The sequence below is a fragment of the Urocitellus parryii genome, chromosome 3 (assembly GCF_045843805.1).
Source record: "Urocitellus parryii isolate mUroPar1 chromosome 3, mUroPar1.hap1, whole genome shotgun sequence".
In the NCBI taxonomy this organism is placed as follows: domain Eukaryota; kingdom Metazoa; phylum Chordata; class Mammalia; order Rodentia; family Sciuridae; genus Urocitellus; species Urocitellus parryii.
Genome location: NC_135533.1, coordinates 5,694,980 through 5,722,786, shown reverse-complemented (window position 1 = coordinate 5,722,786; position 27,807 = coordinate 5,694,980). Strand labels below are relative to the sequence as shown.

Here is a 27,807-nt window from a genome sequence, read left to right as displayed (position 1 = left end):
CGCCCACGGCTGGGAGGCGGGCTATTAGACGATCCTATCCAATCACAGTTCCAGAAGGAAGAGGGCGGTCATCGTTTGCTCCAATCATAGCTTGCAGTAAAATTGATGTCTCTTTCCACCAGTCAGCGCCGAGGCGCGAGGAGGCTGTCGGGATAGGGGCTGGAGCCAACATGGAGACCTCGGTGGGATAAGGGTGAAACTGTTGTTGCCGGCTGCTCCGGTCTTCCTGCCCCAGCATGTTGGTGCACTTATTTCGGGTCGGGATTCGGGGCGGCCCTGTCCCAGGCAGATCGCTACCATCCTTTCGATTCCAGACTTTCTCGGCCGTCAGGTAAAAAGGAACAAAGCTGCTTGGAGCGCGAGCCATTGACAGGCCGGCGGGGCGTGGGGCGCGCCGGGAGATGGAGTCCCCGGGCTCGCGCGGGGCCTGCTGGGAGTTGTAGGCTGTGCGGCCGGGGGTGGAATATCACTCCCCAGGGAGTTGGCCTCAATTATTTATAGCTTCTGTCCCGGCGCCAGCTGGAGCCTCCTCAACGCCTGCGTCGGCTGAACCCAGCCGGCTCCGGGTCAATGGCCACGCCCCTGTCGCACTGCCCACCAGGGGGCGCCACTCCTAGCCCCCGTTCTCCTTTTCCGAATTAATCTGGCAATTTGGACAAAAATAGTTGTTAGAGTCGAGATGTTTCCAAGATTCAGAGTGAGCCAATCGAAAGTGGTTCCTGGAGCTGGAGGCGTTCTGCAGGAATCAGGGGTCTACCTGTAACTCGTTCTTGGTCAAACACTCCACAGGCGTTGGTCCAGAGAGAGGGGTGGGTGGGAAATAAGCAATGATTTGGAAACTACATCCTGCATGTGAATGCTTTGTGAGGAGGCACTGATGCCCTCCATCCTGCAGTGAATAACCTGAGAGTGGAACAGCAAAAAGATCGCCAAGGGCTGCCCGTGGAGCTTTGTCATCTGGAAAGTCCATCTGATTGATGCAGGGAGTGCAAGAGCCCCCGCTAGCTAGCGCTAGAAGTACTGGTGCTGGGAAGCAACCCACCGATTCTTGGCAACTGTGGAGCCCTTCTTAGAGTCTGGAGAAGACGAGAGAAGCTGAAAGTAGCCATGATAAATTATTAAACAATTTGAAAACAGTCTGTGGGAAAGAGTATGGGTGTTGGTATTATCTAAACCAGAAGGAAACCCAAGGAAAGACATCAAAGAATATCCAAGTATATGTGAGTGCTTTAGTCAGTGATTTTCAATAGATCATGAAATGAATTTAGTAATCAGGACCATTTAAAAATGAATATAATATAACAAAATACATATTTAAAAATAACGGAAAGTATTATTTTGTGAAACCTTCCATTTTTGTGTGGCAAACATATATATTTACTGTACTTGGTTGTTTTGGGGCATTGTACTGGATTGCAATGTAAAACGTTGCAGTGGTCAGGCCAGACAGTCCTATATTTCTAATGAGGACATGTGTGTGCACAAAAAACATTTGCTCAATATCTATTATAATTTTTTGGATTTTTGTTTTCCTGTTTCTTCCATCAGCCAATTTGGGAGTGGCGGGAGAGGGGAGCATCTAGCCCTTTCCCTCCATGCATTGTCACACATGGCACTCTAGGCCTAGGAGGCACTCTAGGCCTAGGAGGCACTCTAGGCCTAGGAGGGGAGATAGGTGATGGAGTGCAATAAGCCAGAAGACTTGGGTCCCTTCCTGGTCCTGCTATGCACAGCTTGAGCATGGCACACTTGGCAGAGTAGAATGAGCCTGGATTCTGGAACCAGAACCAGAGTTCCCCTCTTGTCCTAGTGCTGCTGCCTGGGGACATCTCTGCCTCTGCCTTGTGGTGCTGCATTAGACAGACGAGGCCCCTCCTGCCTACTCCATGCCCAGCATTGTGGAGTCCCAATTTTAATTCTCAACTCACATGGATTTTTTTCATCATCAATGAGAGTAAGGGCATCTCCCAGGGAGGCAAGTGGCAAAGGCAGTGGACCCTTGTCAGTGCTGCAGGGGTCATATCTGCCATCCCTACTATGAGCAACACAGTGTCCCCTGCAGAGCAGGAGCTCACCTTGCTGGTAACCTCGGATCCTTACTCATGGAGGATTTCTGGACCTCACCTGCGCCCCCATGTGCTGGTCCTGGGTGCAGCCATCATGGTGAGGCTGTCCCTGCTGTTTCATACTGGGGAGAAAAAGGACCCAGGAAGGGGTTTGCAGAAGCCCTAAGCCAGAAAAGGACTGGAAAAGGAGTGCTGTAAACTAGCTGCCATTATTATGTGCCCTCCAGCCCTGACATGCTGTGATTGGGAAAGGACAGTCCTGGAGACCAGCACAGACCTGGGTTGGTGCCCTTGAAGTCTGAAGGGGCCTTACTGAAGGTGTTGCCTGGGAGACCATGCAGGGGAAGAACACTTTTAGGTCTGACTTATGCTCAGCCATCGCATTCCTTAGCAGTGTCACTGTGTACACTTGTCTCAGGAGCTGAGAACCTAGCATAGTGTTGCACACCTGTGGCTCCTGCTACTTGGGAGCTGAGGCAGGAGGATTGCTTGAGTCCTGGAGTTCCTGGCCATTCAGGACAACATTGTGAGACCTTGTCTGAAAAATAAATCTTTAAAAACAGCCCAGAAGAAGGCAGTGTCAGGAGCTAAAACGAAAAGGAAATTCTGCTTCTAGGAAGCTCAGCCAGAGATCAGGGATTTGTTGGTCAGTTGAAAGATGGATGACTAGGTCCTCAGCCACCAATGACCTTCTGTCCCTGCAGGTCCCCAGATGGCCGCCTCGGTACCTCCCTCCTCAGGGCCATGTCCCAGCTGCGGTCACAGCTCCGGGCCCACCTCCCTCAAGCCCTACCAACTCTCAGCCGGAGCCCCTCTGCCTGGTGCTGGGGTGGGGGAGCCTTGCTGGGCTCTGCAGTGCTCTACAAGCACTCCCGCCTCTGCCTTGTGGCACTATGTGAGGCAGAAGAGGCCCTGCCCGCCTGCCCCTCACCCCGTGTTGTGGAGTCCCACTTTAACTGGAAGCTCTTCTGGCAGTTTCTGCGCCCCCATGTGCTGATCCTGGGTGCAGCCATCGTGGTGAGGCTTTCCCTGCTGTTTCATACTGGGGAGAAAAAGGACCCAGGAAGGGGTTTGCAGAAGCCCTAAGCCAGAGCAGGGACAGCATTCTTTCATCAGAAGCAGCAAATGTTGCCTTGGGGCCCCAGGGTCTGAGGACATCCAGAAGACCTTGATAGCCTGGTTTGTAGGATCGAGGGATGCAGTGGGGCTGGAAGCCTGGGCTTTAACTCTCAAAGAGGCACTGCTTTGGGAGAGGAAGGGCAGGGCCAGGGCTGGTGAGGGAGAGTGGCCCCTCTCTCTAAGTGTGTGTCTACTCTGCCTTGCCCCCCTCTAGCTGGCACTGGGTGCAGCGCTGGTGAATGTGCAGATCCCCCTGCTCCTGGGCCAGCTGGTAGAGATCGTGGCCAAGTACACAAGGGATCATGTGGGGAGCTTCGTGTCTGAGTCCCGGAAGATAAGCACACAGCTGCTTGTCCTCTACGGCATCCAGGTACTACAGGGGAGGGCCCAGGGCACAGTGAAGCCTTTCTGGGTCCTCCCTAACTGCACTGGCCTCTCTCATAGGGACTGCTGACCTTCGGGTACCTGGTATTGCTGTCCTATATTGGCGAGCGAATGGCTGTGGACATGCGGAAGGCCCTTTTCAGCTCACTGCTTCGGTACTTTAGACACAGGGTGTGGGCTAGGGTGACTGATATCCCAGGGGAGGATCTGGGGTGAGTCGCATCCTGGACCAACGTCTCTCTCCTTCCCCCCGCCTGCTGCCCCTATGTCCCACCACCAGACAAGACATTGCTTTCTTTGATGCCAAAAAGACTGGGCAGCTGGTGAGCCGACTGACAACTGATGTGCAGGAGTTTAAATCTTCCTTCAAGCTCGTCATCTCCCAGGTCAGTGCTCACCCCATGGTCTGGCCCAGCCCTGACTTCTGACTGATGTTGGGTCCACAGCCAGTGCTCACTACTGTCCAGGAGGGTGTGGGTGAGAGAACACAGAAGTCTATGGCTGGGAGGTGCCGAGGCAGCGCATAGTCAGCATAGGCTGAAATCCTCCCTGTGGGTGGGTGGCGCATGCCTGTAATCCCAGTGACACTGGAGACCGAGGTAGGAGTTCAAGGCCAGCCTCAAGAGTTCAGTGATACCCTAAGCAACTTATTTTGAGACCTTTTCTCTAAATTTAAAAAAGTATAAGTAGAGCTAGGGATGTGGCTCTGTAGAAAAGCCCCTCTGGGTTCAGTTTCCAGTACTAAAAAAAAAATCCTTCCTCCCCTAGAAAGCCTTCCTGAGGACTTGGACCAGACCCTTTCCCCGTAGGAGCAGACTCACATGGCCTGCCCGTCCCCAGGGTGCCAGTCTCTGGCCAGTATCGAGCTCTTGCAGTTGCTATTTACTACACACTGACATCTTCCCATTATCCACCCTTCCATCACTCCGGCCTCTGGGTTATGACCCTGGCCCATGACTGTCAGAGGGACATATCCCCTTGTGATTCTCGTAGTTCGATTTCTGAAACAGGAAGAGAAGCAAACATCTTTCTGGGGGAAAATGCCGTAGTCCATGCCGTTCTGACCCAGCCCTTCCTGCCTGCTGGTTGACCCCAGCTCATCCAGAGGGGTTATGTTTGGTGACTGAGCAGTGCCACGTGGCCTCTGGGGGCCTGGGCCTGGTGAGTGAGCATGAGTCCCATATCCTGCTTCTGCTGCTGGATTGTCCCCCCTTCCTTCTCACAGGGGCTGCGCAGCTGCACCCAGGTGGCTGGCTGCCTGGTGTCCCTGTCCATGCTGTCCACACGCCTCACGTTGTTGCTGATGATTGCCACACCTGCCCTGATGGGCGTTGGCACCCTGATGGGCTCAGGTCTCCGCAAATTGTCTCGCCAGTGTCAGGAGCAGGTACTGGAATCCCCTGGATGTCCCCTTAGCTTCCTCCCATTCTCTGATCTGTTCTGTCACTCCTCCTGTTTCCAACCTGACTCCCTGTGTCCCGGACTCAATGCAGGTTGCCAGAGCAACAGGCGTAGCGGATGAGGCCCTGGGCAACGTGCGGACGGTTCGAGCCTTCGCCATGGAGCCTCGGGAAGAGGAGTGAGTCCTGGGAGGGTGGAGCATAGAACCAGAGCGTCTCCCACGCACACCTACCCCTTCCCACACCCGGCCCAGCTGCATCCTCCCACGCACACCCACCCCTTCCACACCCAGCCCAGCTGCGCCCTAAGTGCCTGACCTGGCCTCTTCCCAGACGCTACAGAGCAGAGCTGGAGAGCTGCCGCTGTAAGGCAGAGGAGCTGGGCACGGGCATTGCTTTGTTCCAAGGGCTTTCCAACATTGCATTCAACTGTGAGTGGGGCCTGCCTGGGGAGGGGACATGGGTTTGTGGCCAGGGGAGGAGCAGAGATAGGTGAGAGCTGCGCGCCCCTGCCATGCTCCTGGGGCATCCATCGAGCGCCTTGGTTTATCAGGCTCTCCAGCTGATGACACTTGTGGGTGACGGGAAGGTGGTGGGTGTGTTATTGCAGGACTGCCCAGAAGGGAGCATGGAGGGGGGCGCCTGCCCTGCTTGTTTGCAGAGGAGGAGATCGAGGCTGAGGCCACTCTGCCTAGATTCCCCCATCAGCTAGTGACTGAGCAGGGCTAGGAGTCAGGACTAATGGGCCAAATTCATTTGTTGTCACTTGCCACTTTCTTCCTCACTGTTTGTCCCCTTCCCATACAGGCATGGTCCTGGGCACCCTGTTTGTTGGGGGCTCCCTTGTGGCTGGACAGCAGCTGACAGGGGGAGACCTCATGTCCTTCCTGGTGGCCTCCCAAACGGTGCAGAGGTGAGTGAGGGCTGTTCCCATCCCTGAGATGCCCCCTGACCCCTCCAGTGCCCTGTCTGGCAAGACTCGAGGTGCCAGCATGCTCTGGGGGACTCTGGTCCAGCCCCAGGCCTGCCAGCTCCCCACCCGTGACTTTGGGCTGATGTCGGGCCCACAACCAAGGCTCAGTGACATCTGGGGGTGTGGACATGGCAAAAGCAAGTTCGTGGAAAGGAGTACAGGCTGGAGGGTCCCAGCCCTCCAGCCGACTCCCTGGCTCCATTCTCGAAGGCTGTTGGTGTCTTCAGCCTTCCAGGCCACTCACAAGCATCCTTGACAGGTGTGTGTGTGTGTGTGTGTGTGTATTTAGTTGTAGACGGACACATGCCTTTATTTAATTTATTTTTTTTTTTATGTGGTGCCCAGGGTCAAACCCAGGGCCTCACAGGTGCGAGGCAAGTGCTCTGTCGCTAAGCCACAGCCACAGCGCCCCCTTGACAGATTTTAAAAATGATTCGTGTGGTGGAATCCACATGAGGTAGATGTCCTTGCCCTTGCCCCATTGAAGTGCAAGCTTGTGCAGCCATCTCCAGAACTTTGTCATCTCACAAAAGTGGGACTGAACCCTTTGAGCGCCACTCTCCGGCCTCCCTCCCCAGCCTGGCACCCTGCTCTCTGACTCTGGCCACTCTGGGAACCTCACAGAAGTGCAGTCATGCAGCTTCCATCCTTTCGTGACTGGCTGCTTGAGCCTAGAGGGTGCGCAAGTTTCCTCACATTCTGTTTTGAAGCTGATTGGTATTCCCTGGTGGCTAGACCATCCTCCACAAGTTTTTTGGTTATTTTTTTTTTCCTTGGTACTAGGAATTGAACCCAGGAGCACTTAAGCACTGAGCCACATTCCCAGCCCTGTTTTGTATTTTATTTATTTAGAGACAGGTTCTCGCTAAGTTGCTTAGGGCCTCACTAAGTTGCTGAAACTGGCCTTGAACTTGAGATCCTCCTGCCTCAGCCTCCTGAGCCATTCCACAAGCTTTTTAAGAGCTGCCCCCACTGTAACCATTCCCTGGGATGAGAAGTGGACCCTCTGCCCCTGCAGATCCCAACTATGTCTTGTCATTTCTCACTGGTCTGAAACTCCCTGCTCCACTTGACCCCTTCTGCCCTGTGAGGCAGCCTGGAGCCCATCAGCCTCCTCAGCCACCAGACAAACCGCAGTCCTGCCAGGCCCTTCCCTCTCCCGGCTCAACATGAGCAGTTCCTACCGCTGCCGCCTTTGCTTTCTCCCACACATGGCCTGCACATAAATACACGTTGTGATAGATAATTAAAGAGTGAGTATGTCCTAATAAATAATTAAAGAGTGAAGACCTGTGTTATCTGCAGCCACATCACCCGAGGTCCCCCGCATTCTCCCTGCATTGGCCCCTGACTCCTTCCAGAGATGGCGCTCCTAATCTGGTGGTGCCCCTCCATGCCTGGAGTCCTCTTTGTCACTGCTCTAGGTCCACAGTTTCCTAGGGAATCCTTCAGCCCTGAGCTGAGTGCCTTGAGGGAAGTGAGGCCAATCCAGAGAAGGGGTAGGGCAGCTCCCATGCTCACCCCAGACAGAACGCCCATCTTGTCCCCAGACGCACATCCCACAAGCACATTCCATCCTCTCCCGCAGCAGCGGGAACCCTGGCCCTGTTTCTGCTCTGTGTCCCCTGAGCCAGCCATGTTCAGACCCTCCGGTGCTGGAGAGCCTCATCCCTCCTTCACTGCTCCCTGGTGGCTTCAGGATCCAAAGATGCTCTGATTGTGGGAGAGGCGGGGCTTGGGGTGTCCCCTCTGGCTCCGTGGTTCCCAGGGCTGGCACCCCGTGCTGATTCACCTGGGGAGGGGACCCATAAGAATCCCACTGGCTCCCTTAAGAAAATCAGCCTGACCCTGCTCCCAAGGCCCCTGCCCCTTCCTAGCCTGAGGAGTCTCCTCATCTCCCCACTGCACTGCCCAGCCGGCCATTCAGCAGGATTGTGTAAGAGCCACAGGACTGCCCAGGGAGACAGTCTGTTTGTCCCAAGGGTCCCTGCCTGCTTCTGAAGAATTGGGTCTTCAGGAAGCTGCTGTTTCCTCCCGAGTCCTGTTGGGCCACCAAGGGCACAGGTGACAGTGCTGGCTCCAGAGGGAGGGAGGAGCAGAGCAGTGTAGTCCCCACCTTGCACCCCATCTGAAGTGTTCTTTTGGGCAGAGATGGGGTGGCGCCCAGACAGACCACAGGACCCACCTGGGCAGAGCACGTGGTCTGCATCCTGCGGCATCCCTGAGCGCAAGGTCATGGCACGCCCATGAGTCATGCGCGTCTTGGATTTCAGTTGCAGTAGCCCCTTTGCCAGGCCCTAATGGCTTCCAGATCTCTGTGGAGCCGTTCTTCCACCTCATCAACAGATAGCCCACTGGGTTGGCTCTTCCCTGCCAAGGCCTCCCCACTCCCTTTGGCAAGGGCTGAGCCTGACAGAGCTGTGCCCTGGAGGGCTTTGGGGCTCCTCCCACCCCCACCCCAGCCCTGGTTGAAGTGAGTCCTGCAGGCCAAGAGTCCTGGGGAGTCAGTCTTTCCCCTTCTTAGGAGGGACCCTGAGTACACAGTGGCACACGCATCGTCACGGGTCGGCCAGGCCGTTCCGGGACCCGTGACTAAGACTTGACTCATCTCCCCCCAGCTCACAGCAGCCAGCCAGCCCTGTGCCCAGCCCTGGCAAGACAAAGGCCACCCACTGTCTAGACAGATAAACACACAGGCCCATCTTCTCCACGTATACCCCGGCAGTGGAAATTTTGCCCACAGTAAAAATTTTGTCAGGGAACTTTGGGGTCTCCCCCGAGGTCCCCTGTGGCCGGTGTATTCTGTTTTCTGTCTCTGTGGATTCTGCTTTTTTTCCACATTTTTTTTAACATAAGTCATTGCCTCCCCAGGAGTCTAATGTTAGATGTGACCTCCCCTCCTGGGCCATATCACCTTGATCTCTGTCAAAGGCATCGTGTCTTCATGGCCAAGGCCACAAGTCATGGGCTCAGCTGGGGCTTCTTCCTCGTAGACTCAGGTCATCCCTCACCTTGAGCTGACTTCACCCCGCAGGCCAGGGCAGCATAGAGACTCCCAGCTGAGACTCTGGGTCTTCATTCCATGTCCTTTGCTCCTGGAGCCTCCCTCCAAGGACTAGGGTAGACTGACAGTTGTCCTCATGCAGCCAAGGAGGGAAGCAAGGCTTGGTGACCTGTGTCACCGGATCCCAGATGTCAGGGACCTCGCTGCACTTGACCTCAAGCCTCCCTGTCCTTCACCTTTCACCAGCTCTTGTCGCCACTTCCTCCAACCTCTCCTCTGTCCGCAGGTCCATGGCCAACCTCTCTGTCCTGTTTGGTCAGGTGAGTGGGCGACACTGGGATATGGACTGAGTCCCATTTGTCACCTGTGGACGGGCAACTAGAGAGGATTCCTGACAACTAGGTCACATCCTGGCTCCATGGCCTGCAGTGGGGGCACCAGAAATGCTGTCCCCAGACCCCAGCACCCAGGGGCATCCTTTCCTGGGAGCCCCTACTCCCTCCTTAACACAAACTCTGGATTCCTCCACAGGTAGTGCGGGGGCTCAGTGCAGGTGCCCGTGTCTTTGAATTCATGACCCTGAGCCCCTGTATCCCACTCTCGGGGGGCTGCTGCATCCCCAAGGAGCATCTCCGTGGCTCCATCACGTTCCAGAACGTCAGCTTCAGGTCAGCGGCGGTGAGCAGGCACAGGGACAGGCCTTTCTGGGCTGAAGACTGGAGGGGAGCCGGGTGGGGTGTTTGGCTGAAGGCCCCTGTGAACGAGGTGCCTCAGGAGGGAGCGGGGCCCCAAGGGACTTGGGAGCTGCTGTGACCAGGGTTCTCTTTGACTCCCCCAGCTACCCCTGCCGCCCTGGCTTTGAGGTACTCAAGGACTTCACCCTGACGCTGCCCCCTGGCAAGATTGTGGCCCTTGTGGGCCAGTCTGGGGGAGGTAAGGGATGCCCCCCACCCTCTGACTTTCTGTGGCAGCCACTTGGAGCAGGGCTGGGAGCAAAAAGAGCAGCAAGACCCCAGCTCTCAGTGGCCCCTTGCCCTGCCCTGGGCCGGGGGAGCTCCCACTGCCATAAGGGTCCCTCTTTCCTTGGACCTTGGCTTCCTCCCTCACAACCCCAAACTCTCAGGAAAGACTACCGTGGCGTCCCTGCTAGAGCGCTTCTACGACCCCACGGCCGGGGTGGTGATGCTGGATGGACATGACCTGCGCACCCTGGACCCCTCTTGGCTCCGGGGCCAGGTGGTGGGCTTCATCAGCCAGGTATGGGCCAGAGGCTAGTGTGGGCAGCATAGATGGGCTCCCCTCACCAGTCCCTCCTCCCGGGCCTCCCCTTCTCAGTCCTCAAGGTCTTTCCTTCCCCCACTCTCCCTCTGCTGCCCCTTAGGAGGCCTCGACTTCTTCACCATTCCTAGCTGTCCTCTGGATCCAAGGTGTCCCTGCCCTGGCATCTGCAGCTCTGCACTGGTCTCCCAGGGCAGGGACACTTTGCTTCTGTTGACAGCAGTCTAAGCAGGCGGGCATTTTAGGATCCTGCAGCAGAGGGGCTGGGCTTGCTGGGGGCCAGCACCGACCCACTAAGCCCCTTGAGGGGCACTCCTCCTTTGCGGGCTGAGACAAAAAGCAGGCATCCCATGAGGGCCAGCCCCTCAGGAGAGGGCCAAATGCAATACCCTCCTGCTGCCATCACTGCTGGCTGTGCCACCCAGCCCCTTCCCACCTCTACTTCACAGGGTTCACCCACTTCTACTTCCCCTTAATGGGCCACTGTGTTCTCACTTAATTGACCTCTGACTTTGAACTTCTGGCTCACCCTAAGTTACCCCTAAGGGATCTAGTCAAACAGAGTCTCACTGGGTAGGGTGGCACACTCCAGTGAGGCTGAGGCAAGAGGATCTCAAGTTTGAGACCAGCCTCAGCAACTTAGTGAGGCCTTAAACAATTTATCAAGTCCCTGTCTCCAAACAACAAACAAAAGGGCTGGGGATGTGGCTTAGCAGCATAAAGCACTCCTACTGGGGCGGAGTGGGAGACTTCCTGTAGACACTGTCTCTGTGTCCCCACCCCAGGAGCCAGTCCTGTTTGGAACGACCATCATGGAGAACATCCGCTTTGGAAAACTGGAAGCTTCTGATGAGGAGGTATATGCAGCTGCACGGGCAGCCAATGCCCATGAGTTCATCAGCAGCTTCCCCCAGGGCTATGACACCATTGTCGGTGAGTTGGAGGACGCCTGCTGGGGTCTGCAAGGCTCCATGGTGATGAGGCTCTGTGGGGGCTGGGAAGTCTTGACCATGTGGCTCAGGCACAGCAGACCATGTGGGCTGCAGCGACAGGCAGGGCTCCGGAGGGCCAGAGCACCGGACAGGGAGTGAGAGACAGGACTCTGGCCATGCAAGTGATTCACAGAGCCTACCACATTCCAAGCCCAGAGGGTGGGGGGCTCTTGCCTCATAACTGTTTTCCCCTCCTCTGGCTCCTGTTTCGTTCTTCTTTTCTTACTGTTTAAAAGTGTCCCCTCTGCCAGGTGTAGTAGTACACGCCTGTAATGCCAGTAGCTCGGGAGGCAGAGGCAGGATGATTGTGAGTTCAAAGCCAACCTCAGTAAAAGTGAGGCACTAAGCAGCTCAGTGAGACCCTGTCTCTAAATAAAATACAAAATGGGGCTGGGGATGTGGCTCAGTGGAGGAGTGCCCCTGAGTTCAGTCTCCCATGCCGAGTTTCTGTTCGCAACTAAAAGGCTTAGTGGTCACTCCAGGTAAACTGGGCTAACTGGGCTGCGCAAAATAACCACACAAGAGACACAAATACGGAACTGGAATTGTGGCTCAGCGACAGAGCGCTCACCTAGCATGGGCGGGGCCCGGGTTTGATCCTAAGCACCACATAAAAATAAAGGCATTGTGTTGTGTCCATCTACACCTAAAAAATAAATATTGTTTTTAAAAAAGAGACACAAATACCTTTTTCTTTAGAGTCGCTGTGACAGCTCCTCTAACCTTAAGGGTCTGCAGGAAGAGAGAGAGAGAGAGCACTCGCTGACCCCTTTTATTGCGCTGACCCCTTTTATTGAGGGAAGCTATTCAAATGAGGCAAGGGGTCAGGTTTCAGGGGGCTGAGTATCTTCATGATGTCCACTGTCAGCAGGTTGACTGACACCTGGGTAGGCCACACCCAAGGGCACAGTAATGTTGTAGGGACAAACGAGGCAAGGCACCGAAGATAGCAGGAAACAGTTTTATTGGGCTGCAGCCAGGTTCAGATGGTACAGCCTTTGCTGTAATCAATCAATCCCCTGAACCCCGAGTTCAGGGAGTTTCAGAGTTTTATACCCAGCGTGTAAGGGGAGGGGCTCAGAAGTTCACAATCTGCAGAAGTTCACATAAAAGCAGCTTTTTCTTTCGCTGTTCTGGGCAAGTTAACTCTTCAAGGACAACACCTGAGAAGGGGAGAGCTTCTTCTCCCCTTTCTTTCCTCCCCCTGCCAGCTGTTACCATGGGCCCATTTGTAACTTAAAAATGTAGACATCTCTGTGAAGCCCAGCTTAAGGCCAGAGGCCTTATTTGCACATTTCTTCAAAATACTATACTGGATACGTTTGTGAAAAACTAGTCAGGGGGTGCCCAGTACCTGGAGTGCTGGTATCTTCTCGTCCAGTGGCCAAGTAAACAGGGTGACATGAAAATAGGAAGTTTATCTACAATGGACTCTTTTGCTGACAGTCCTAAAATCAGCCATGGTGAAACAGGCTTTTCTGTGAAGAAAGGGGGTGCCACTTCAGTAAGAGAAGGGGACACACACAAGGCACTTCCATGGAAGATTCTATCCTAAACAGGGCAAGGGGTTATATTACAAAGGAACAGGTGAGCGTAGCTCCACCCATGGGGCTGTAGGGAAGACAAGCCCAGGCAAGAAGACAGTCACTCAAACCCTAGAAGAGCAGGGCAGTCTAACAGCATGGGTGCCTGATGCCACATGGCCCAGCAGGGGAGTTAACTCAAGTTATGTGTGGGTTGGTCTCCCACACTCCCCTACCCTCCCCCCCAAAAAAGAAGCATCTATCAACATAACAGTTGGTGTCTTGTGCAGGTCTTTCTTCTGACTTCCCAGGAGAGGGCTCTGGTGGTTCAGGGGACATGCAGCAGCACAATAGCATGTTCACTGGTGGCTTGCAGCTTTAGGTGTTCACCCCAGAGATCTTCTCCTTTCCATCTCTGGGGCTCTGTTTACCGCCCCACATGCTAGATCTGCTGCAGAATGTATCAGCACCTCTCGGAATGGGAAAACTGGACCCTTGGCTCTTTAGTTTGAGCAAGCATCAGCCCCTGGGCTGAGACCTTTCTTTAGCCACCTGTCGAATTCCACCTTGCTAATCTAGCTGTGTCCACATGACTGGGCTCCGCACTGCCCTGAGTGGGGGCCGCTGGCGTCTCTCCCTGGGTGGTGCTCTCCCATGCCTCTGAACCTGGCATGCTCCCTGCTCATGTGGGCTTCTCAGAGCTGCCCCCTTACTGACTCAAGATCCTGCCGTCACCTCACGGTTCCTTTTGGCTCACCAGCTGCCACTTCTGCTCTCTTCTGTGGCCTTCAAATGCCGCCATGCCTGGAGTCTCCATGGATCCTAGCAGGTCCCCACAGCAGTGGAGTCCCTGAGGCCAGGATGACAGCTCGAGCTATAGCATCGGGGCAGGGCCACCTGCCTGGCCCAGAGGCCTTGCGTGCTAGGAGGCTCCTGTGCTGACTGCTCGTGTTGGTGTGCACATGTGTACACTGCTTTCTTTGCACAGGGATATGGGACCAGGGAGCTGACAGATGACACCCCACCCTTGGAGAGGCAGGACGAGCATTACCGTGTCAGGGACACTCTGGGGAGGGACCAGAGGGACTAGGGGGAAGTTTAGGAAGGACCCAGTGCCTCTCTGCCTGACACTCCCAAGTGTGGAGCCGAGGATCACTTCAGGCCTTCACCTTATCCTTTTCCTATGCAGGCGAGCGGGGCACAACCTTGTCTGGTGGCCAGAAGCAGCGTGTGGCCATTGCCCGTGCCCTCATCAAGCAGCCCACAGTGCTGATCCTGGATGAGGCCACCAGTGCGCTGGATGCTGAATCTGAACGGGTGGTGCAGGAGGCCCTGGACCGAGCCAGCACTGGCCGCACTGTGCTGGTCATTGCCCACCGGCTCAGCACTGTCCGTGCAGCCCACTGCATCATTGTCATGGCCAATGGCCAGGTCTGGGAGGTCAGTGTGGGCCTGGGGAGTTGAGCAGTGGGTTAGGGTGGCTCTAGCCATGGATGATGGAACAGGCAGCATAGAGAAGTAACTCCTCTGGCCCAGCCCCATGTCCTGGAATCAGAATCCCAACACATGCAGGTGTTCCTACCCTTGCACAAGCCCTGGCCTCTTGAGGCCTTGGTTTCTTTCTCTGTCCCCTGGCATAGAGGCTCATTAGAGGCTCCCAGGATTAAAGGGAAAAGTAGATCTGTTGGAGGTAGGTGTGGGGCCCAGGGCAGGGTTGGCCACCCAAGGGCTGAGAGCAGAGGCTACACCAGGGACTCTGATGGGACCATTAGGAGCAGATCCTCAGAGAGCTTGTGGGCTTGGCTCATAGACTCAGTGCAGGGGAGGGGGCTAACAGGAAGAGTCAACGTTCTTCCGTAGTCCTTTGGAGGAGGGATGGGCACTAACAGCTGTGCCCTCAGCAATGGCAGTTCGTTTCAGGTTGGACTGTGTTTTCCAAGTGTCCCCAGAAGATCACTGGCTTAAGTGACCAGGAGCCCAATGACTGATAAAGGCCAGCCCTCCCAGGACTCTGAATGTGATGCTGTTGAGTGACCCTCAGGCCCTTCTTCCCCTCTTCCAGGCTGGGACCCACGAAGAGCTCCTGAAGAAGGGTGGCCTCTATGCAGAGCTCATCCGGAGGCAGGCCCTGGACACCCCACCAACATCAGGCTCACCTCGGGAGAAGCCCAGACGCCCCAGGAACCACTAGCACAAGTCCTAAGAATGGCCCTCTGAGGTCTGGTTGCTGCCCAGCATCAGGGACAGCTCAGCTGGGGGAGCTGTCCAGGGACTGGGCCCCTGGAGGGCCAGCATACTAGGTGTGGCTGTGACTGTTGCCTCTCCACTCACAATAAAGCCAGGCCCACCAGCTGGGCTGGGGGTGGTATCTCTCCCACTCACTCTCACCCCTGCTGCCTGCCAGAGCACAGAATCTTTGGGCTGCACATGGTGAGGCAGAATCCCCAAAGCCTTTCTGCTCTGTCCTCTCTCTGCTCCAGCTCTACCCAACAGCCTGAAGTTGTCTGGACCCCTAGCTCCAGGAAATTTTGAAAATTCAGAGTCCAAGAGTAGGCATGGGAATCCAGACCTGAGCTCTTCCCCATTCCTGCTAGGATCTCACTTCGTAAACTGGGGACTGACTCTCCCACTGGAAAGTCCCTGCTGCCTCTCCGACCCTGAGAGGAAGAGCCTCCCCTTGGTCCATCCTCCACATATCCTCTCTTCCAGCCCTCTCCTCCATTACCACAGTCTTAATATCTGGATTTTACCCACCACCTCCAAGGGGACAGATGCTTAACAGGGCCCACATGGGTTGGGGTAAGAGGGGTGGGACACTATTACTGTCCCTGCCCTGTGTGACTTGAGTCTTTAACCTGGTGAGACTGCGAGCCAGCCTCCTGCTTGAAGGAGACAGGGGCCTGCAGCACACCCAGCATGCTCAGTGGGCCCGTGGTGCCCACGGGGAGCAGTTGGTGCAAAGCCATGGGGAGGCTCATGGAGGACGTGGCTTGGGGCCTCACCTTGGAAGGGGATGGACAAGCTGACAGCCCTAGTGACATGCTTATGGCCCCAAAGCTGTGAATGAGAGTTCTGGGTCCCAGCTGGCTTCTAGGGGTCCAAGAAAGGCACTGTGAAAGGCTCTTGGACTGCAGTGGTGCCCAGAACCAAAAGCAGTCAGGACCTTATGTCCTTATGATGCTGCAGATGTACCAGTCCTCCTCATCTACTCCCAGGGCTGGTGGCCTCCTGCCTTGATGCTGCCCTTGTCTCTTCCCACTAAGGGTCTTCCTTTGTCTAGCCATATCCAGACTGGGACTCCAGAGTCCCACTCTCTGAGGCATAGGGAGAGTGGGTGCCTGTGCCACCCTTCAGAACCAGCCAAGCATTTTGCATTTTTCCTGCAGCAAAGAAGTATTTCCATGTTTCAGGGGGCAGGAGCAGTGGTGTACAAATGAGGTAAAAGAGGCAGCAGTGGCTTAGGTGTGAGTGCAGGAGCCAGGTTGGGACTTGAAGCATCTGTGGGCATGGTTTAGGACCAGATACCACTATGGGGCAAGCCATCCAAAAGCCCCAGGGCCCCAACATCCTTGTTTGGTATCCTGCTTCCTGACTGATCAGAGGTTGCAGTCCAGGGAGCAGAGTTTAGTGCTGGCTCCAGGTTGCTTGGCCACTAAACTAGAGCCTGGGCAGGGACTCGGCATCCTAGCTGGTCCCTTCTGCTCTGCCCAACCCTAGGCCTGGTTGTTGCCTGATGCCTTCCTCACAGGGCAGGAAGCTAGGCAGCTCCTGTTTCCCATCCCACCTCCAGGCCCAGGCTACCCAGCTTCAAGATGGCTCTTCCGGAATTGCCCTCCTCCCACCACCTGGAGAAGTTAGAGAAACCCCATGGCCAGGCAGATGAGCTGGCATCTGCACTCACTGGCCTGTAAGCTCACCTTGACCTTGCTGTGCCAGCTACTCTGCAGAGATACAGTCTGGCTATGCTTGGTCTTGAAAAGTCTTTTCCAAGGGATAAATGGGATGATCTACAGTGAAGTACTTAAAAACACGGTGCAATAGCCTGGGAAAGTGTTCACATCTGTGCTACAAGCCATCATATCCACTCATCCCTTCCAAAGTATTATACCTCTCTCACGTGCCACTCAGTCCGAGATGGCCCCTGCCCCCCGAAGCCTATGAGCCTTTGCAGCATGGTGCAGCCATATTTGGCTGGTGGAAATATGTGCTTCCTACTCAGCTGGAAGTCTGAATAAATAAATCTTGTGGCCTACAATGCCTTTTGGACAAAAATGGAATTTATTAGAAATAAATTGCAGTAAATTAATGGAGGTAAGCCTGTGTTCTCAGATCCACAGGGAGGAGTTGAGCAGTTTCCCAATCAAGGGTAGATGAGCATTTCACTAGCACAGAGCTTGACACTGACAAGGACCCCTGTGTGGATGCTCCCAGACCTACCCCTGCAGCTCCAAGCTGGGCCACAACGTTTCTGCTTGACCTGACCCCTTGCCCGCTGCAGGCCAGCTAGCACAGTCCTTGTGGACATCAGCTCTGAGTGTCTCTGCGCCAACTGCTGGGAGGCCCCCTGCCCGCCTCTTCTACTCTTCTTTCTAGATAGTGAGAAGAACCATTTCTGGTCAGATCAGGTGCTAGCTCTGCCCTCTCAAGGGCATACACAGCTGGTTCATGGGCATAGAGTCCTTTTCTTTAGAAGAGTCCCATGCTGAACAGCCATGTGCGCTCCCTCCTCTGATACTGGTGGGACTGCAAAATGGCATAATTGCCATGGGGGAATTGGGTGACATCCACCAAATTACTAACACAGTGGCCTTTTGACCCAGTGTTTCTATTTCCAGGAGTTTACATCTGTGCAATGGCATGGCCAGCAACACTGATGGGAAGACTGGAAACCCCCTATGGGCATCAGTAGGGGAGTGGTTAAATAAACAACACTATTCAATCAATGGGATTACTGGCATATGGCCACTTCTAAAGATGGGGTTTTCCAGGTGCTAGGTATCACATGGTCTCTAGGACATGGTCAGTAAAGAGAGACATGAAGTAATAGGGTAGCAGGTAAGCCCACAATCACTGGTAGAAGCCAGCCTCACCAATAGGAGGGCCTGAGTATAGGGAGGTAGGATCTGATATACAGAAAAAAAGAGTCCCTGAATGTGGCCCTAAAGAGCACCCTGGCCATCCAGTGTAGGCTGGGATGCTGACAGCAAGGAAAGAGATCTGCCAATGTCAAACTTCCCACTAGTTTCTAGTTTGGTCAACAGCCAAGTCCACTCTGAAGGAACAAATGACCCCAGGTAGGATAGTAGGAAGGCAGGAGAGGCAAAATGAGGGAGGGGCTGGACTAGGGGCCAAAGACAAACCCTCAGATCTGATGTGCAGAGGCCGCATCTAGAGACCCAGAGGGTCCTACTGGCACTTCCAGTTCCAACTTATTTCTGGGCTCCCTTCAAGCCCTACCCAGGGCTGCTGCGGTTTCCTCCTGGCGCCTCTGGTCTCTGACAGCAACAGCACCCCCCCAGTGCTGCGCTAATGGCTCAGCCTGGGGCCCCAGGGACCTTCCCCGCCCCCCAGACTGCTCTGCTGGCCCCCTTGCCCCCCTCACTGTTGAAACCCAATCCTCTGCAGCAATGCCAGCTCAGCACCATCTCAACACTGCTCTGCAGCCCCTGCCTGCCTCTGTTGCCTGCGCCCTACCTGGACTTTGCTGCAGAGCCCCCAGTCCAGCGCTGAGCCCAGGGGAGCCGCCACCTGTTTCTGGGGAAGGTTTCTGGACCAGAAGGTCACCTCACCCATCCAGCAGGCCAGTGCCTTCCTGCCTTTGGTTTTGTTCCTCTCCCTCCTCTCCTTGCCACCTTCTCCTACCCTCTCCTCACCTGAACTCCTGGATCCCTGAATCCTATCTCCATCCCTGCCAGTCCTCCAACCCACCCTCTCCCACTTGTTCTAAGCCCCTGGGTCACCAGCCCCAGGGACCTCTCCACGCGCCTCCTGGGTTCCAGCCATGAAGCCCCCCTCAGGGTTAGAAGAGGCCCACCGGCCAGCCTCAGACATCCGTGTGTTCGCCAGCAGCTGCACGCTGCATGGACTTGGCCATGTCTTTGGCCCTGGTGGCCTGACCCTTCGCCGGGGGCTGTGGGCCACAGCCGTGCTCCTGTCGCTGGCAGCCTTCCTCTACCAGGTAGCTGAACGGGTGCGCTACTATGGGGAGTTCCACCATGAGACGACCCTGGACGAGTGTGAAAGCCACCGGCTCACCTTCCCAGCTGTCACTCTGTGCAACATCAACCCACTGCGCCGCTCACGCCTTACACCCAACGACCTGCACTGGGCTGGGCCCTCACTGCTGGGTCTGGACCCTGCTGAGCACACCGCCTTCCTGCGCTCCCTGGGCCGGCCCCCTGCACCACCCGGCTTCATGCCCAGTCCCACCTTTGACATGGAGCAGCTGTATGCCCGAGCTGGCCACTCCATTGAGGACATGCTGCTGGATTGCCGCTACCGAGGCCAGCCATGTGGGCCAGAGAATTTCACTGTGGTGAGCTACCCACTCTATCCAGAGACCCACGTTCCCCAGAATTGCCAGCCAGGCTCTCCTGAAGTCAGAGAACTTTAGCAGGCATCCTGGCATCCCTTCCTTCTTGGGAGCCATGTCATTCTGTTCAGCCCAGGAAGGGGCCCTCCTTGGGGCCCCCTTCTCATCTCCCAATCGTCATGCACACCTAAGGGCTGACCTATAGAGACCCTACTATTGGAGAAGGGAACTCTCCAGTGGACAATTCTATTCTAGGCAGAAAAGCCCTCTCTGCCAGGAGAAGGGGACTTGGACTTGCTTTCCTCTGTCTCTTCAAAGTTTTGCCAGGATGGCAACTGGTCCACTTCTTTTTCCCTGTAGGCTGTGCCCTGGGCGTTGGTGGGAGTTGAGGGCTGGAGGAGTTGCAGTGATAGATGGGTGTCTGAGAGGGCTCACCCATATGTATCTGCATTGGGGGGTCAAGGGCATCAAGAGGTGGGCTTCAGGGTTCAAAAGAGAGACCCAGAGTATGAGGAGGGGAGAGTCCTAGGCCCATGTGCTTGTCTGGGGGGAGGGCTGCCACCCTGTCTGCATCCCCAGATCTTCACCCGGATGGGGCAGTGCTACACATTCAACTCGGGTGCCAATGGGGCAGAGCTGCTCACCACCCCCAAGGGTGGTGCCGGCAATGGGCTGGAGATCATGCTGGATGTGCAACAAGAGGAGTATCTGCCAGTGTGGAAAGACATGGGTAAGGGTCACACACACACAGTGGGATCTGCCAATCACATGGGTATGGAGCACATGCATTAGGACAGGTAACTGAAATGGGGTACAAAAGCCTAGGGGATCTTGGTGTGGTGGCACACACCTGTAATTCCAGCTACTCAGGAGCTTGAGGCAGGAGGATGGCAAGTTTTGAGGCCAGCCTGCACAATTTAGCAAGGCTCAAAAACAAAAGCAATAAAAAGAGGTGGGGTGGATCTTAGTGGTACAGTACTTATGTGGCACGGGCTCTATCCCCAGTACTGGAACAAAGGGAAAAAGGCCAGGGAAAGACGTGATTGCTGAGGCACTTCCATCCCTTATGCAAAGAGGGGCAGAACAGTTCTTCCCAGAACTGGGGAGGATGGGCTGCAGTCTCTGTCCTCAAAGACCCCTCCCTGTAGAGGAGACCCCATTTGAGGCAGGGATCAGAGTGCAGATCCACAGCCAGGAGGAACCCCCCATCATCGACCAGCTGGGCTTCGGGGCTGCCCCCGGCTATCAGACTTTTGTGTCCTGCCAAAAGCAGCAAGTATCCTCACCTGTGCCTCCCTCAAGGCTGCCAGCCCCTCCTTCGTCCTGCACCACCTCAACCCTTACAGGCAGTTCCTCAGCTTGTCCCAGGGGCTGAGCTCCAGTGACTTCTTGCATTCTCCCATAAGTCTCCTTAACCCAGTCCCCTCACAGCTGAGCTTCCTGCCACCGCCTTGGGGGGACTGTAGTTCCGTATCTCTGGACCCCGACTTTGAGCCGGAGCTCTCGGATCCCCTGTCCCCCAGTCCCAGCCCCAGCCCCAACCCTCCCTACAGCTTAATGGGGTGTCGCCTGGTCTGCGAGACCCGCTACGTGGCTCGAAAGTGCGGTTGTCGAATGATGCATATGCCTGGTAAGGAGTAGGGTCCGTGTCCTGGGGTGGGTGGAGGCTCAGGGACACTTGGGCTCCTGAAGCTGCTTCCTTCCCCTCCCCAGGCGGCGCGCCGGTGTGCAGCCCCCAGCAGTACAAGGACTGCGCCAACCCGGCCCTGAGTAAGAGACAAGCCTCCCTCGGCCTCCAGGTCCCCGCCCCGCCCCGCCCTTGACCCCCACCCTTCTGGCCGCGGGACCCTGACTCCAGGCTCGGTGGCCCCCCGCAGACGCCATGCTGCGGAAGGACGCGTGCGCCTGCCCCAGCCCTTGCGCCAGCACGCGCTACGCCAAGGAGCTCTCCATGGTGCGGATCCCCAGCCGCGCTGCCGCCCGCTACCTGGCTCGGAAATACAACCGCAGCGAGGCCTACATCGCGTGAGCCCCTCCAGCGAGCCAGGGGCCCCGGCGGGGAGGGCGCGCGGCCCGGCCAGGCAGTCCACATCATCACGAGCTCTGTCTGGGGCTCTGGACAAACTGCCCAGCGCTCTGACCCAGGGGCGAGGGGGTGACGTCCCTCCCAGGGTTCTTGAAAGGAGCCAAAAGCCCCACATCATTTTGCTGCCAGCGGCCGGCACCAAGGATTAGCCAGCGAACATTCGGGCCTTTCTTCCCCTCCAGGGAGAACGTGCTCATTCTGGACATCTTCTTTGAGGCCCTTAACTTTGAAACAGTGGAGCAGAAGAAAGCCTATGAAGTGTCAGAGCTGCTCGGTGTGTGCTGAATGCCCAGGGTCTGTGGAGGCGTGGGCGGGGCAAGTGGCTATAAGTTGACAGGCGCCCTGCTTCCACAGGTGACATTGGGGGTCAGATGGGGCTGTTCATCGGGGCCAGCCTGCTCACCATCCTTGAGATCCTAGACTACCTCTGTGAGGTGGGCCTGGGCCCCAGCTGGGGAAGGCGGGGAGAGGAATCTGGCCACTCGGGTCCAGGGGGAAGGTTTACCTGGCCACCTCCCCCTGCTGCTTGCCCTCAGGTGTTCCGAGACAGGGTCCTGGGGTATTTCTGGAACAGAAGACGCTCCCAGAGGCACTCCAGCACCACTCTGGTAACAGCCCCTCTTCCTTCCCTGCCACCTCCAGCAGCCTCCTCGGGCAGCCTAGGAGGCTTCCCTGGTGGGGAGTGGGGGAGATATGTGCAGTGACCTTGGCTGGGCCCTACCTCTGACTCTCTTCCTCTTCCCATAGCTTCAGGAAGGGCTGGGAAGCCATGGAACCCAAGTTCCCCACTTCAATCTGGGCCCCAGGTAACACAAAATGGCCAAGTTCAAGGGAGGAGGGGCAGGACAGGTCCAGAGGGTACAATCCAGGTCCTGAAGGGCAGGAACAAGGCATCAAGTGAAGGTCCCCTGCCCCAGTACTGTGGCCTGTCTCCCCAGGCCCCCCACCCCGCCCTGTGCTGTCACCAAGACTCTGTCTGCCTCCCACCGCTCCTGCTACCTCGTCACCCGGCTCTAGACATGCTCTGTGTGACCTCGGGGCCACACTTTGACATCCTGAATGCCCTGCCTGCACATCTTTGCTATCTTCATCCCAAATAAAGCTTTAATGTTTCTGCCTCAGGTGTTCCTCTTATAGGGCAGAGGCTAGCAGGGCCAAGGTCAGCTCTCCTCAGCCCAGTAAGTCCTCTGTAGTCAGCTTCAGCTAGGTATCACTTCTGTGAGGCCTGCAGAGCTGGGCCCCAATTAGCCCTCACAAACCTCTGGGAAAGGATGGTAGTAATAGGCTATCAGTCATTTGCACCTCAGTGTGAATGAGTTTATCAGAAAACATCAGAGGACAGGTCTCTCCCAACCCCAGGGCTCAGGTGTGATGGCCTAGAGGAGGCTCGGTCAGTAGGTACTGGCTGGGTACAGCTGCAAGAAGACTCTGACCCAGCGCCCAGGGAGAAGTGGTGAGGAGGAATGGGGATGAGAGAAGGGCTCTTCCACTTCTAAGAACACAAGCTGGTGTCCTGCCTTTGAAGGCCATGATTCTTCTCACATTTGGGACCAAGCGTGGCACACAGCCTGTCTCCATGGGAGCAGTTCTTGCTTCCTCAACTCCCCACAGGAGAAGGTGGCCCTAGCTGGAAATGAGGGAGCTGAGAGCAGCCTCCCTTCCTCCTCCTGCCAGGAAGGACACACCAGGCCGGCCTCAGGCCCATTTCCTGCTTCTGCCGTACCCCCAACCATTGGAAAACTGGCAGAGAAGGAAGTGGGAGAGGGAGTGTTCCTCATAGAACCATACCTTTGGGTCTCTCCTATGCCAGCCTGCAGGCTTGGATATGGGGTGTTGAAGAGGGAAAGGTCCATGTGGGACGTGGAGGGCCACAAGGAGAGACCCATGCCTTTTCTCCTCATTCTGGTGGAAGCCATCTTTGATCTCAGATGCTAGCTGCTTAACCCCTGGGGACTATGTCTGGCCTTCCTGGACAGAGGGAGGATGGGGTGTGCATAAGTGCAGAAGCACAGAAGTGCAGGGCCAACACCACCTTGACCCCAGCAGGGAGGAGTGGGGTCAAGGGTCAAGGCCTCATGATCCTGTAGTCTCAAAGCCACTTAGAGTAGCAGAGAGTTGGGCATGCCTGAGCTGGATGAGGGGCTGCAGAGGGTGGTAAAAGTGGAGCAGGGATCCCCCAGAACCCACTTCAGAGCCACCCCGCCACTACATCAGCAGACTGTGGGAAAGGAGCCAATTTATGAAATTAAATAAAGTCCATGGGGGAAGTGAAGATCGCAGGCCAGGGTACCTTGACCGTGGCCAGGCCCAGCACAGCTGGAGCTCAGCACCCCCCTTCCCACCCCTCCCACGAGGGGGCTTAAATAGGCCAGGCCCTGGCCTGGCATCCAGGGGTCCCAGAGCCTAGGGGGGACAGAAGTCAGAGAAGTAGGGATGCTGCAGGGCCTCCTCCGCTGAGACACGCTGGACAGGGTTACACTTCAGGAGGTTCTGGAGACAGGAGGGAGCAAAGATGGTGGCAGATTCAGGCCAGGTCAACTGCCAGAGCCCCACCCTCCCCTAGTCCCCCTGGAGGAGGGTTTCAACCCCATCCTCTACCCTGGTTACCTACCTGCAACAGGTCCCTCCCTGTGGCATTGAGCTTGGGCACGACATTCACCAGGGATGTTGTGGCCGGGTACATTGGGTAGGGCTGTGGAGGGGAGAGAGTCAGACCAGGGCGTGGAGTGTGGGGGCTACTGGGGCTGTGAAGAAAACTGATCTCTGACGAACCACGACTTTCCCCACTCCACATCACACCTTGTAGTCTGGCAGCTTAGTCATGGCGGGCCACTGCTCCTCAGTTGGTGTCCCCAGCAGCGTGTCCATGGGGTCAAGGCTCACTCATGGAAAGGGCTGCATTTGCACTTTTGGAGGTAGGGTGAGGGGCTTTTCGCTCCCAGGGATAGGATTCTTCATTCCCACCTGCCCTCCTCTCCACCTGCTACCTCAAGATAAGCCTGTGACATATATTCCTATAGCATGGTGTTTACAGGGAGCCAGGTGTGTCTCAAATGCTCATTTAACTCAAACTCTGATGTCTGTGCTCCGAATGAACCAGTTGTCCTTCCCCTTCTCCCACAAAAAGTTCTCTGCTCCTTCTGGCTCCTTCATCCTGAGGATTCCCATCGTCCCCCCACCTCAGAAGTAGGAGTGGCTACTTCCTCACCACGCTCCCCTTGCCTACAAGCTGTACCTACACAGGGACTATCAGCTCTTCCACCCTCACCCTCAGAAACAGTCCCGGGCCCCCTCATCCTTGCCCAGGCCATCACCACCCTCACCCCTGCTCTAAGTTCCTGGCTCACTCCCCTTCCAGAGTGAAGATATGGATGGTGAGCAAGAGATAGAGGGGGCAGGGGAAGTGAAGGATATCGGAAGATCCTCTTCAGCTGGTCATCCACATCGTTGCCAGGGAAAAGAGGTCGTCCAGCATTGGCCAGCTCTGGGAGGAAGAGAGAGGGATGAGCCCTGATCTGTGAGGCCCCCTCACACTGGAGCAGGCCCTGTGCCTTCCATCCCCACCCTAAGAATCCCACTCCCTTCCCCCAGAGGAAACCCTCCAGGCCCTACTTATCAACTCAGATGGGAGAGAAAGTACCCCTGCAGAGCCCCAGCATGTCACCTGCAAAGATGCAGCCAGCTGACCACATGTCAATGGACGTGGAGTACAGTTTAGCCCCAAACAGGACATCCGGTGGACGGTACCACAGTGTCACCACCTGAAGAAGACCCCATCCACAGGGACCCCCCACTTAGAGGGCTGGGAAACAGGTTTGAGGAAACTCAGAGACAAGAGGGTCTTGGTCCCCACCCGATGTCCCATTTCCCAGGCTCACTTCAGCAGAGTAACAGCGGACTGGGATCCCAAAGGCTCGAGCCAAACCAAAATCAGCCAACTTCAGCTCCCCATTCTAAGGAAAGATGAAGAGTAACTTTGATAAGAGCTTTCCATCAGCACTGGGGTAGGCTCCAGCTCTCCCAGTCCTGCCCCCTCAGTATGCCCAATCCCTGGCTGCAGTCTCCCCATCCTCCCTCCTCCCCCAAACAGCAATACCCTGTTTATGAGGAGGTTCTGGGGCTTCAGATCCCTGTGCAACACGTTGCGGCTATGACAGAATCCCAGGCCTTTCAGCAGCTGGAAAAGGAATGACTAGGGAGAAGGAGGGAGAAGGGAGTCAAGACACCTGAATGTGTGGATCTTGCTGCCTGCCTCAGCTTTTGTCATGCTCTACAGCCCACCCATTTGTAGCAGCAAGCTCAGGAAGACATCATCATTCATTATTGAGGACCCACTTTGCATGGTGCTAGGCATCAGAGAGAAAATGGTGAACAAGTTAACCCTGATCCCCACTTTTTTGGACCTTAGAGCCTGGTGGGCCTGTCTTCTCAGTCCATGCTTATCGCCCTACCTAGCCACACATAAGTGCACATACACCATAACCAGTAGCGCAAGTACAGTGCTATAACGTTATTCAGGAACTGCTTCCCCTGGAACCTGGGACAAGGCCCTTGGTCTTCATCCTAGCACAGTGCCTGGTGCAAAACATCCAGTACTTGTTGAATGAATGAAATGTATCTCTATGAGCCTCATTTTCTCATCTCTCCCATGCAAATAACATCACTATTACAATGCAGGTCAAAGCAGACTTTGCTCCCTAAGACCAGAGGCTTGTGGAGGGCAGAAATGGGGTTTGTTCATTCTCTGACACTCCAGGGCCCAAACATGCAGTGAAGGAATACTTACACTAAATATAGACCCCACCCAGATTCAATGAGTCCTCAGAACAACCCTTCCCTAACCTTCACAATCTCAGGATCGAGGTCACCATTGCAGCTGTCAAAATACTTCTTCAGGTCCTAAAAACAGATAAGGGTAGAAGAAGAGGTCAGAATTTAAGCTCAGTCTGGGCCCCTGTGTCCTACCAAAATCACTGCTCCCCAAGCCCCCTTTTCACCTGATCACAGAACTCAAAAACCAAAGTCAGCTTCTTGTCGCTATGCAGAACATCATGAAGCCTAGGGAGAAGGAAGGGCTCAGTCAGGTCCAAAAGTTGACCCCTAACATCCCAATACCAGCCCAGCCCAACGCTGAAGCCCCCACGTCTTCCAGCAACCACAGGCAAGAAAGGCCTGTGGGGCACACACCTGACGATGTTCTTGTGCTTCAGCTCCTTGAGTAGGCAGATCTCCCGAAGGGCAGAACTCGGCACACCCTACACATGAGGGACCCAGGGGCAGCAGTCAGAGACCACCCATACCAGGCCTCAAACACTACCTCCCCGCTGCCCTGTGCCCCAATCCTACCTCATCATCATCATCCAGCCTCACCCTTTTCAGAGCCACAATCTCATGGGTCTCCCGGTTTTTGGCCTTGAATACAGTTCCATAGGTGCCTAGGGAAAAGAAGCCAAGGGTGAGGGAAAGCAGGAGTATCCTTTACCATCTTAGTAAATCCCTCCCGAGAGCAGTTAGCCTCCTAGGGTGCTAGAGAAGGGTTTCAGGGTGAAGGCAAGGCACTGACTAGCTTTGTGAGTGAGGATGCGGCAGGTGGGGAGGGGCAAGAAGGTCCCTGAAAAGGCTCCAGGATACCTGCAGGAGGGAGAGTCTGCAGCCGCTAGGATAAGGAGGTTTATAACAGAGGCGGTGCTCCAGTAAGTCTGGAAACAGGAGGGATGTGGGCGAGAAAAGAGGGCCTGCAGAAATGTTGAGGTTGGAGGTCTGCAGAAAACTGAGGTTGGTGGGGGGGGGGGGGTCGAGGTGAGGTTTGCAAGTGGTGCTGAGGCTAGAGATGGGATATGCAGGAAGTGCCGCGGTAGGGAGGTCGAGTCTTCAGGGAGTGCTAAGGTTATAAGTGGGAGTCTGCGGGAAATGCTAACTTGGGGAGGGATGGTTGCACATAGTGTTGTGCTCAGTGGCCAGGGCTTCTGCCGGGGTTGAGATCGGAGCTGTAGATATTGCTGATGGTAAGGGGAGTCGGGGCTGCAAGGAATGCTGAAGGGTCTGCAGAAGAAGACCTTGCAGGAACATCTCGTGGTTCTGTTACCTTCCCCAATCTTCTCCAGTTTCTCGTATTTCTGCATTGCGGCGGCCGCGGGGACCCCTGCGGGCCCTGGGTTCTAAGACTCCGGCCCCGGCGTTGCAGGGGAGGCGGTACCCAAGTCTCCGGCCCCGACCCGCCCCGCTGCCCGCGCACGGGCTTCTGGGACTTGTAGTCTTGGCACAGCCAGGTTTCCCAGTAAGGCCCGGGGCGACGGGCTCAAGGACTACAAGCCCCAGCAGGCTGCGTTCCGGCTTTCTGCCGCACTCTACTCCCGAGACTCAGGTTCTACCGCGGAGGCAAACCCTGGACTTCAAGTCCCAGGAAGCATCGCGTGTTCGCTTTCCGGGCGTCCCCGCCGTGCCTCCGAG

The 27,807-nt window shown here is 55.9% G+C and overlaps 3 protein-coding genes across 5 annotated transcripts; 2 read left to right on the top strand and 1 right to left on the bottom strand.

Moving 5' to 3' along the window:
* The first annotated feature begins 57 nt into the window (after positions 1–57).
* On the top strand, positions 58–18,448 carry Abcb8 (ATP binding cassette subfamily B member 8). Of its 2 annotated transcripts, XM_026379783.2 has the most exons (17): positions 58–331; positions 2,771–3,083; positions 3,400–3,555; positions 3,630–3,724; positions 3,850–3,955; positions 4,795–4,956; positions 5,063–5,148; positions 5,303–5,400; positions 5,777–5,882; positions 9,233–9,266; positions 9,478–9,614; positions 9,785–9,879; positions 10,070–10,203; positions 11,010–11,157; positions 13,929–14,179; positions 14,802–14,957; positions 18,365–18,448. In XM_026379783.2, the coding sequence occupies exons 1-16, from the start codon at positions 237–239 to the stop codon at positions 14,928–14,930; spliced, it is 2,145 nt and encodes a 714-aa protein (XP_026235568.2). In that variant the 5' UTR covers positions 58–236; the 3' UTR covers positions 14,931–14,957; positions 18,365–18,448. The 2 variants fall into 2 exon arrangements, with proteins under 2 accessions (XP_026235568.2, XP_026235567.2); XM_026379782.2 differs by lacking the exon at positions 18,365–18,448 and having other exon boundaries at positions 14,802–15,877.
* Positions 18,449–18,576: 128 nt separating this feature from the next.
* Positions 18,577–22,438, top strand: Asic3 (acid sensing ion channel subunit 3). The gene is made up of 11 exons (XM_026379784.2): positions 18,577–19,274; positions 19,851–20,001; positions 20,420–20,547; positions 20,703–20,901; positions 20,985–21,041; positions 21,149–21,296; positions 21,540–21,631; positions 21,712–21,791; positions 21,894–21,965; positions 22,105–22,163; positions 22,296–22,438. The coding sequence occupies exons 1-11, from the start codon at positions 18,741–18,743 to the stop codon at positions 22,372–22,374; spliced, it is 1,599 nt and encodes a 532-aa protein (XP_026235569.1). The 5' UTR covers positions 18,577–18,740; the 3' UTR covers positions 22,375–22,438.
* Positions 22,439–22,677: 239 nt separating this feature from the next.
* Positions 22,678–27,581, bottom strand: Cdk5 (cyclin dependent kinase 5). 2 transcript variants are annotated; one of them, XR_003299987.2, is made up of 13 exons: positions 27,443–27,581; positions 26,704–26,792; positions 26,545–26,612; positions 26,355–26,415; positions 26,200–26,256; positions 25,454–25,549; positions 25,236–25,310; positions 25,022–25,118; positions 24,772–24,841; positions 24,157–24,217; positions 23,969–24,049; positions 23,146–23,847; positions 22,678–23,024 (listed from the first exon to the last, which is right to left on the bottom strand). XR_003299987.2 is itself a non-coding variant. In XM_026379799.2 (12 exons), the coding sequence occupies exons 1-12, from the start codon at positions 27,477–27,479 to the stop codon at positions 23,761–23,763; spliced, it is 879 nt and encodes a 292-aa protein (XP_026235584.1). In that variant the 5' UTR covers positions 27,480–27,581; the 3' UTR covers positions 22,678–23,760. The 2 variants fall into 2 exon arrangements, 1 of the variants encoding a protein (XP_026235584.1); XM_026379799.2 differs by having other exon boundaries at positions 22,678–23,847.
* Between the last annotated feature and the right edge of the window lie 226 nt (positions 27,582–27,807).